General features: G+C 35.3%; 1 protein-coding gene across 1 annotated transcript; it reads left to right on the forward strand.

Annotated features, from left to right (window-relative positions):
* The first annotated feature begins 1691 nt into the window (after window positions 1–1691).
* On the forward strand, window positions 1692–6668 carry LOC146906477 (F-box/kelch-repeat protein At3g23880-like). The gene is made up of 2 exons (XM_085726700.1): window positions 1692–2941; window positions 6258–6668. The coding sequence occupies exon 1, from the start codon at window positions 1697–1699 to the stop codon at window positions 2933–2935; it is 1239 nt and encodes a 412-aa protein (XP_085582826.1). The 5' UTR covers window positions 1692–1696; the 3' UTR covers window positions 2936–2941; window positions 6258–6668.
* Window positions 6669–10162: the final 3494 nt, after the last annotated feature.

Genomic DNA, 10162 nt, shown 5'->3' on the forward strand with positions numbered 1-10162 from the left:
GGTCATAATATGCATAGTCGTTTTGGGTCATAATATGATGTTTTTGTTTCCGGTTTGAAATTTCAAAGATGTTCTAATTTAGTTTTCTGGAATTGTTCACACACGGAAAACAATTTCAAGAGTTTTTTTGGTTTTATTTTACAGAAAACTGAACATGAGTTTTTTGAAAAATTAATGCATTATGCATATCAGATTTTTTTTAGAGTATTTTGGAAAATAAACGCACATCGAAAATGTTTCTAATTTTTTTTTGTTTGTTTGGAAAATGCATATCTTTAATGCCATGTAGGAATGAATTCATGGATTCATAAACATTGAAGTGTAAAAAGTTAAAGGGTTAATATATTTTTACCCCCTTGTTATATTGGCGAGTTCTGATTTTCCCCCTGTAAAAACATGGTTGGATTCCAACCCTATAATATGAATATTCTTTCATTTTGGACCCTAAAGTAATCTGACATTACATTTAAGCTTATGTGGCGCCCTAAGTCGACATTTCTTGATTATGTGGCACACTGAGTGTGTAATTAATTTTCATTTTTAATATTTTTAGATACATGAGGCATTTTTTTAATAATGAAAATTAATGTGTTTATTTTCTGAACATGTTGTGGTTGTGTTTTTCGATGGATTTTTTTGTTGTCGTTGTTAGAAAGAACAAAGAGAAAAGAGAAAGTGGAAGAGAATAGAAGGAATAGAAGGGAACATATAGAGAGGAGAGAAGATCTGAAGATGAAGTGTGATGCTGTTCTGGTAAATGTTATTACATCGTTGTTGTTGTTGTTGAGAGGAGAATGGATTGAAGATAGTTTTCTAAAAATGTTTTTCTGGGTTTGTTGTGTTTATAAAGATGAAGAAGTGTGAGAGAGAAAATAAAAAAAACATTAATTTGTATTATTTAAAAATTGCAAAAAATTACACATGTATTAAAAAATATTAAAAATGAAAATTAATTACACACTCAGCATGCCACATAATCAAGAAATGCTGCTCAGTGCGTCACATAAGCTTAAATAAACAGTCGGATTATTTTGGGCCAAAACGAAAGAATTTTCATGTTGCAGGGTTGAAATTTAATTTTTTTTTTGAAAGAATCTTCTTATTACATGGTTGAAATTTAAACTTTTTCTTACTCCCTTGTATTATATGGGGTAAACATATATTAACCCAAATTAAATGATAAAATAGGTAAAAAAAATGGATTTTTTTTAATGATTTGTAGGGATAAAAGGCACAAATGTAGTGGTATGGGGTAAAATGTTCTACAACATTGCATAATTTGACAGCAGGGTACCTCTCACACACACAAACACGAGGAGATCCTCTCCAGTGCAGTTTTTGTCCTGTGAAATCTCAACCCCATGTTTTCCTTGTAATCAATGCAATTTTAATCATTAAAAAGAAATTTTTTTTTTTGACAAAATCATTAAAAAGAAATTAATGGTGTGGATGTGCACTGGACCTGCTCCAGTGAAAACTTCACAGGAGAGAATCCATGCCCCACAAACACATCTTTCATTTCCACCAAAAAAAAAAAAACAACTTTCATTTCCATAATTGATGACACGGTACTCACTCTCACACACACAACACAACACAACAACTCTCTCGCCGCAAATAACATTCTTGTATTTGTACCACATTTCCATCATTGATTTGCATCTAGGGTTTTTTCAACTTCAATGTCACTATTCTGATGGTTACCCCTCCGATTAAAAGACGACGGCAACGTCAATCCAATGCATCATTTCCGACAGTGTTCCTTCCCGACGATCTCATTGCCGAAGTCCTATCCTTCCTTAACGTGAAAACCATCGTGCAACTCAAATGCTTGAGCAAGTCATGGAACGCTCTCATATCTGATCCAACCTTCATCGAAAAGCACCTTAAGAAGTCGTCACAAAAGCCACACCTCACGTTGTTTTGGAACCAACGCATAAAAGGTTTTAATCTCGTACCCTTCCCTGTGCATCGTTTACTCAAAAATCCATCCATTACTGTTTACAGTGACGATTTCCATCGTTTGAAGTCAAAGAACAATTGCATGGTGGTTGGTTCTTGTAATGGATTGCTCTGCTTGCATTTTCATTATCTAACAAGGACACCAACAGCTGTCCATCTAAAGGAATGGCTCCGGTTCTGGAACCCTGCCACCAGAACACGATCTAAAAAATTAGGGGAATTATGTCATAGCACCCCTAGCGGCGCAGATATGAGCATTATGTTATCCTTTTTTAAGTTCACGTTTGGTTATGATGCTTCAACAAGAACTTATAAGGTTGTAACTATTCGTCGTCAAAAGAACGAAGCTTCATGGAAAAATGTGGTTAAAGTTTTCAGTCTAGGTAATAATTGTTGGAGAAATATAGAGAGCTTTACTGTGATTTCTTCTATTAGATCGGATATTCAGTATAGACGCCGCCTATGCGCCCTTAGTGATGGTGTGCATTTGAGTGGCACTGTTAACTGGTTGGCTGTGTACAAGCTGATTACTCAAGTTGAGCAATTTATGATTGTTGCACTTGACCTTTCGACAGAGAAATACAAGCGGTTTCTGCTGCCTTCGGGTTTTAATGAGGTGCCATTTCTTCAGCCAGTTCTTAGGGTTCTGATGGACTGTCTTTGTTTTTCCTATGATTCCAATAAAACTGAATTTGTTTTATGGCATATGAAGGAGTACGGAGTTGAAGAGTCTTGGACTAAATTATTTAAGATTAGTTACCAGATTCTTCCAATGCTGAAAACTGACCCTGGTTTTCAACTGGTTTGCCTTTATGTAAATGGTGATATGGTGATTTTTGCAAATAAATTTTGCAACCGGGCCTTTATCTATAATCTAAAAGATAGAACAGTGGAGAAAATTAAAATTAGAAATTCCATACACTGGTTCACTCAAGCAAAGCATTACGTAGAAAGTTTGGTTTCTGTTCGTTGATTGAAAGTAAGTTTCTCTTAGTCATTCACTTATTGAATAAATTTGAATTCACTGTTTATGTATCCTAGTCATTGTGTAATAATAGATTGTGTGCAACTTTTTGAAGATTGCTTAGGTTGATTGCATTGGTAAAATATTATATAAGATAGAAAATGATTTTTTTTCAAAGTAACTAGCTAGAACTTGATTATCTTAAAATGAAATTCATTGTCTACAAAATTTTCTCAGAAATATTTAAAGATAAATATGGGGGTCGTATCCATTATTTGGGGGATGAAGGGGATGCAAATTGGCCTTTGTATGCGTCAAGTTGGTGGAACGAGTTGATGTCCATAGAAGGAGCGGTGGGATCAAATTGGTTTAAAAATGGGGTGGTGAGGATTATTGGTGATGGTGATTGGACTAGTTTTTGGAAACACATTTGGGTTGGAACAACATCATTTCATAACTTGTTTCCGAGACTTTTTTCAATGTCTACTCAAAAGGAGGCCAAAGTTGGTGACCTTTGGGTAGGTGGTGAAGGAGGATGTGTTTGGCAGCTTCATTGAAGGAGGGAACCGTTTGTTTGGGAAAGGGAGTTAATTAATAACCTCTTTGCTATTATAAATGGTTTTACAAGATTGACGGAGGAGGATTTGTGAAGATGGTCACTGGGGGTGGGAGGAGATTTTTCGGTGAGGTCAACTTATAAGATACTTGAGGATTTATTGGTTATTAAGGTTGACTTGAATAGTTTGGAGAATAGGGTGTTTGGTTACCTTTGGACGAGCCCGACTCCATCAAAGGTTGTCGCATTCTTTTGGTCTCTTCTCTTAAACCGTACCCCCACGCGTTCAAACCTTGCAATTCGTAACGTTTTTGGATCGGGTGTCAAATCACAATTGTGAATTGTGAGGGAGAGGAGACGCCTTTACATTTATTTTTACCTTGCAATGTGGTGGATAAAGTGTGGAAAAGGGTGTTGAAGTGGTTAGAGTTCAATTTTATTACTCCCTCAAATTAGTTTGTCCACTTGGAGTGTTGGTCGGAAGAGGTGAAGAAAAGGAAAATCCGGAAAGGTATGTGGTTAATTTGGCATGCCTCAATTAGGGTGATCTGGAGAGCGAGGAATGATAAACTTTTAAAAAATTGTGTGAAGGAGATTGATGAGTTAGTGGAGGAGATAAAAGTGTTGTCTAGGCATTGGAGCTTAACAAGATTGAAGATTGCATCTTGCCTCTTCTACGATTGGAGTTAGAATCCAAGGGAGTGCTTAAAGAGGTGAAGTGGAGTTTAATTGAGAAGGTGGAGAGGTGAAGAGATCAAGGCCACCGACTGTTTTTTAGGTGCTGCTGAGTGCTGACCATTTTGTTGTGTTGATAGAAGTCCGGTGCTTTGTTTTTTGCGGGTACAGGCTTTGTTTGCTGCTACTTCGGTTGGGGGATTTTGTGCTATTGTTTCCTCACAGTTGCTGTTAGTGTTATTATCTGTCAGTAGCGTGACCTTTTTATTCAGCTTCTGTTTTTCTGTTTTTGTGTGGGTGTTGCGGTGCCGCCTATATACGGTACCTTGTATTGCAGTTTTGGTCTCCTTTGTTCGTCTTGTGTGGGAAGCCTTAATAATATATGATGTTGCAAAAAACAAAAAAATTGAAAGATAAATGAAATAGTACTTGATCTGTAAGGACAATAAATTACTCGAAATTGAGGTGCAGGAGAAACATTCAAGATAATAGTGAAAGGTAACAGTGAGAAAAAGGCTAATGAGGAAATGACATGAACCAGCAAACTTGGTTTGATTTATTTTGTCTATTGATTCAATGGAAAATGAGAATTCTTATACTGATTTCAGATTAGTCTTAAAATATGTTCTGATTTTTCTCTATAATACATGACCTTGACCATGCAAAATTCTTCAATCCTTGTTTGAACAATTGTCATTACTCATTGCTGCTTAAAAACTATCTGCATTTGTATTAACATTAAAATTTTAGTCAAGTTTACTGTTGTGGTATGTCAAAATTATCATTTAGGAGTTGATATTTAGTCAAGTTTTCATTAACAAAGAAAATAGTTTCTTAAACTTCGTCTTTAAAGTCTGGTGCCTATATATGAAACCCAATTGAGTACTGACTACATAGATTAAATATCAGGTTCTATCATGTGAAAAAGCATACACGAGTATGCATATGTAATATAGTTTAGTATAACCAGTAAAAGGTTGATCTAATGATATGATGCAGGCAAATTTTCAGATGCGGAATTGAAACATGTAGAAGAGACTGTGGGGCAGCCTCGTTACATCTTTATGGGAAGATAATTGGGTGGGGAATGTCCCTTTTAGAGTGATATTTCCTAAAATGGTTATTTCAGATGAGGTCACAACCCAAAAATCCTCATCAGTAGCTGAGGTAAGTGCCTAGGTGGATGGTGTGTGGGATTGGGAATTCAGATGGAGGCATAGGTTGTTTATTTGGGTGCCCTCGTGGTTGAGTTGATGATGGTGTTGGATCGGCATCCGGTTTGGTGGATACGGATTCTTGGTCCTGGAAGGCCTCTTCTTCCGTCGATCATCTTATTGTTACTTGTAGGGTGGCCTCTAAAGTGTGGTATATGATCTTTAGTTGGTTAAGGTGGGTGTCGGTGTTGACTAATTACTTAGTTTGTCTTTTTTAGGGGTTTTGATGTTAGCAGAGACGGTCTTTGGTTAATCTAACATCTGTTGTGTGGTCTATCTGGACAACCGGTAATGATCTTGTATTTTCTATTAAGGAACTAGTTGGCCTCAGTGGGTTCTGGCATCTATTTGCCATTAAAAAAAATGTAGAAGAGATATTATATGGTTTAAGTGTTCTAACTTATGAGCATTTACCAAATTTATGTAGCATAAAGTTCTTTTCCCTTACTCCCAACATTGCTGCTGCCTATTGCAATTTCTGTCATATTGTTACTATTATCAAACGCTTTTCGTTCATCATTCAATCTTCTATTTGTTCTCTCTTAGTATCACAAAATAAAGCATGTCGAGTTGACACCCCGTATTTGACATATTTCACAGTCTATTTTAGCTAGTGACATGTAAAAGCAAAATTATATTGATTTCTTGAAGTTTATAATATGTTGAAAAACTAATGTGGTTCTCTCATTATGTTTAGAATTGGATTCATGGCATCGTGGTTGTAGCTAACATATTTATTTGTTTACATTATTACATATGACATGAATATTGATTCACTTATGAACATTATGAATTTATTTAGTTTTTGAGTTTGTTTTTACATCTTATTTCTGTGTTTCTTTTTTTCACATCTAGTCTAGTCTAACGGGTATTTTTTGAATATTAGATTTGCAATTGCAACTCCAAGCATATTCGGCACTATCAATGTTACATGGAAGTATGGTGGGAAAGTCTATTTTGTTGTTCTGAACAATTAATTTGGGGGCTGCAGCCTTGGAGCTGGGGTGATCTTATGATTGTTTGGTTTCATCACAGTTGTTAATAAGCTCTTGATCTGAATTTGTGCTGCAAAGTTTCTTGCCTCCGGCTGTGTCGGTTCTGTTGTATATCAGTCTGTTGCTTCCTCATGGCAGTTTAGGTCCTCTTTACTACTATGCATGGTGCTGGTGTTTGATTTTGTTTCGGTTCTTTGTTTTTTGTATGCATGGAGTCATGGTGTCCTGGTTGACTTTGTGATATTTATTCAAGACCAATGTGATGTTTATGGCTGTAAGAGTAACTGACATTTGTTCGTTCATTTTTCTATGTTTTCTATTCCCGTTTTTGGCGCTTTGAGGGTGTTGGTCGGTTTTGTCTTTAGGAGTTGTTGGAGTTTTTGGTTCTCTAGGGGGTATTGGTTGTTTCTGTATTTATCCTTCTCTTTTATTGCATTTTGCTGTTTCATTTGATCATGAATCTGAGTGTTGCCAACACTGCGAGTACGCGCCTTACAACTTCACTCCAATTAGTTTTTTTCTATGTGCAGTCAGTTTGGGAAGCAACCAATTCCAATTCCAGATAATTTGCACACTTTTGTTGGATATTTCCCTTCCAACCAAATGATGGATTCATCGAATTCTCTGTGCAATCAGCTTCCCATTGCCTTATTCATTCGACTATACTTCCAGCAATAATGGATGGCAGGAACCAATATTTCCACCTTAGCTAATAATGGCTCATTCAGTTTGATTTATGAATTGGAATACCGCTAATTGGTGTGTCTCTAGCTCCGATTAAGAAACACAAGTTACTCCAATACTCAATAACACCACGGTAGTTAGCTCCTGGATCGACAATCCACCATTCAAACAAACAAACAAACATGGTTTGAATAACTCGTTGCAAACAAACAAATATGAAAAATGCATAACAGATTGAATAACTAACAACAAACCACTCGTTGCATCAAAAAGATTGTGGGGGTCAAGCTAAAATATCTGGATTGTGGCAGGAGAGTACTAAAAATATTGAATGATGTCCAAACAAATTCTCTAAATTTATACATAAAAAATACAGCTACCCTGCCTTATATGTCTGGATTAATGCAGATTTTGTGCTCTACCATAGATCCTGAGCGACATTAGCAAATTGTATATTATCCAATTAGGAGAGAAAAGAACTCATAGATCAAATAACCACAACGATTCTCAAAATAACAGTAAAAGAAGAAGTTTTGCTCAGAAGTGTGTAAACAACTCTACTATATATTTTTCATCTTTGCTCTACATGATACAAAATTGAACATAGCTATTCCAAAACATTACTTACAACATTTGTCATTGGAATACTTTGGACTCCGCAACATAATAATTCTGAAATGATAGTCGAAGACAAATTTTTAGAAAATGGTTCATTTCATCCTATGTCCGAAGGTTACAATCATTGTCTTGAGGACGAAGAAGAAAATCTTGACTCGACGACGAGTCTCTTCCAACTCGGGGAGAATGATATAGAATGAAGAAGAATAATATGGAACTTTCTAGAATACTAAAGAATAATGTGGAAGTGTCTAGAACACTAAAGAATAATATGGAAGTCTCTAGAATACTATGGAATAATAAGGAAGCTACTAGACACTACTAAATAAAATTAAGCACTAGGGAAGTCTTAACTTTTCTAGATCCTTCTAGTCTTATGTACTAGAGTATCCTTATCTCTAGAATTTTCTTTGTTTCTAGATATTTCTAGTTTGTTATGGAGAGTCTTCCTAGAGTAGTATAAATAAGGCTCACCACTTTAGAGGCATAGTCAAACATTGAAGCATTCAAATAATATTAACTTTTCTTCGAGAATATTAGAGAATTTCTCTATTTTCTCTTCCCTTCCTTTTGTCCCTGAGCCAATTCCTTTGAGTTCCAAACACCTAACCCTATCTAATTGAAGTGTAATTGGACTTCTAAGAGTAGTTTATCAGGGTCTTGCTTTGAAAATTAATTGATTTTAAAATGTGATTATAAGAGTAGTTTATCAGGGTCTTGCTTTGAAAATTAATTGATTTTAAAATGTGATTAAAAGTAGACGAACTTTGAGAATTTTGAGAAACAAAGAAACTTTGTGAAACAAATAGGTTGTGATTGATTAACATAGGTGTTAGATGATATGTATGGAGGCTTATATGATATGTAGGAACATGGGATTATACTTTTGTTGAATAAAATTGAAAATGGATTTGGATTTGGCAGAAACCAGTGTTTTCCACCTTAGTTTGGGAAGCACTTATTCATTTCACATGTGTTTTTCTTATATCTCTGGATTCAATTCAGAAACGCAAGTTACTCCAACAACGGCAAATGCTATACACAAACTAAGAACAAATAAAATTGAAATGTTATTGATTGACACCAGGCAGATATATTCCGAACTGAATACTTGGGAACATAAAAGCTCAGAGTATGTTGTAAATAAACCCTATATCATCATCAGTGTGTGTCTGATGTTCTGCCAATGTCTAAATAAAGCATTTTCCAGTACCATTTTCTGATAAATATTTAGAGCAGAAGCATGTTCTTCATACCTCTATTCGTGCAGGTTGCTCTTGTATTTGGCAAGCCATTATAAAAATTGCGATGCTCTTCGGTATGATGATTGGTTAGATTAAGGCCTTATTTTCCAAAATCCCAGCTCATGCTAAATATCTTTTCCAAACTGGAATTCAGACTTGTAGCCATCTGACAACACAAAATCAGATTATGCGGCGCTATATCACTATTGCAATGCAGAATATTACAAAATATTACGAAATAGCAGCTATAACGCTGCTATAGCACTGTCGCAATGCAAAATTTTATTATTAAACCGTGTTTATATAACTAGATTTAGTTAAGGTAGTAATAGTTAGTTAGTTAGTTAGATGTTTGTTAGAGAATTATAGTTAGTTACACAAATAGTTAACGCTTAATTAATCTAATCACCAGGCCATATACACTTTGCAATCAAGAGAATCACCATACCAATGACTAAATGACTAAAATTAAGCCCTCCTTTTCCATTACCAACCCACAACACAAACCATTTGAATTCTCCAACAAGAACCTTACTGAAAGAGCGTTGTTGTTCAAGAATGTCAGCACAAGGAGAGTACTGTCAAAGGTTCAAAGAAACACTGAAACCAAGGAAACACCAATCAAAAACTTGGAAAAGAATGATATATCCAAGAAACTGAAATTAAAACGTCGTTATGAAGATGTAACTTCAGGTAACAAAAAGAACAAAGAGAATGAGAAGAAAGAAACCATCAACGATATAGTAAGGTTGAAGCTTCAAGTTGTAAAGAGGTCATTGATGATCGATGTGGTAGTGGCAGTGATAGTGGTAGTAGGTTTACCAATGATGCTGCTAAGTATGGTAACATGGCAAGGTTTATCAACCATAGTTGTTCTCCCAATTTTTTTCCTCGAAATGTTCTGTACGTGTACGATGATGATCTGAGGATTCCACACATCCTGCTATATGCAGCTACGGACATTCCGAAAATGAATGAGCTGACTTACAACTACAATTACAAGATAAATCAAGTGACTGATTCAAATGGAAAAGTAAGGAAGAAAGAGTGTTATTGTGGAGCCTTTTAATGCATTCGTAGACTGTATTGATGAGATTTTTTTCAGAAAAGGTGATTCTTTTTTACTTTGGCCCCCTCATTCTATTTTGCTCATAAATTCATATTCTTATCTGCTTTATTAAATGCTACCTTGTCATGAATGAATTTTGATGTTGTTTTCTTAATTATAAATCTAATAGGTGATATTCAAG

This window comes from Medicago sativa, chromosome 7, assembly GCF_051527215.1.
Source record: "Medicago sativa cultivar Bolivia chromosome 7, Bolivia_mono, whole genome shotgun sequence".
NCBI classification, from domain to species: Eukaryota; Viridiplantae; Streptophyta; class Magnoliopsida; order Fabales; family Fabaceae; genus Medicago; species Medicago sativa.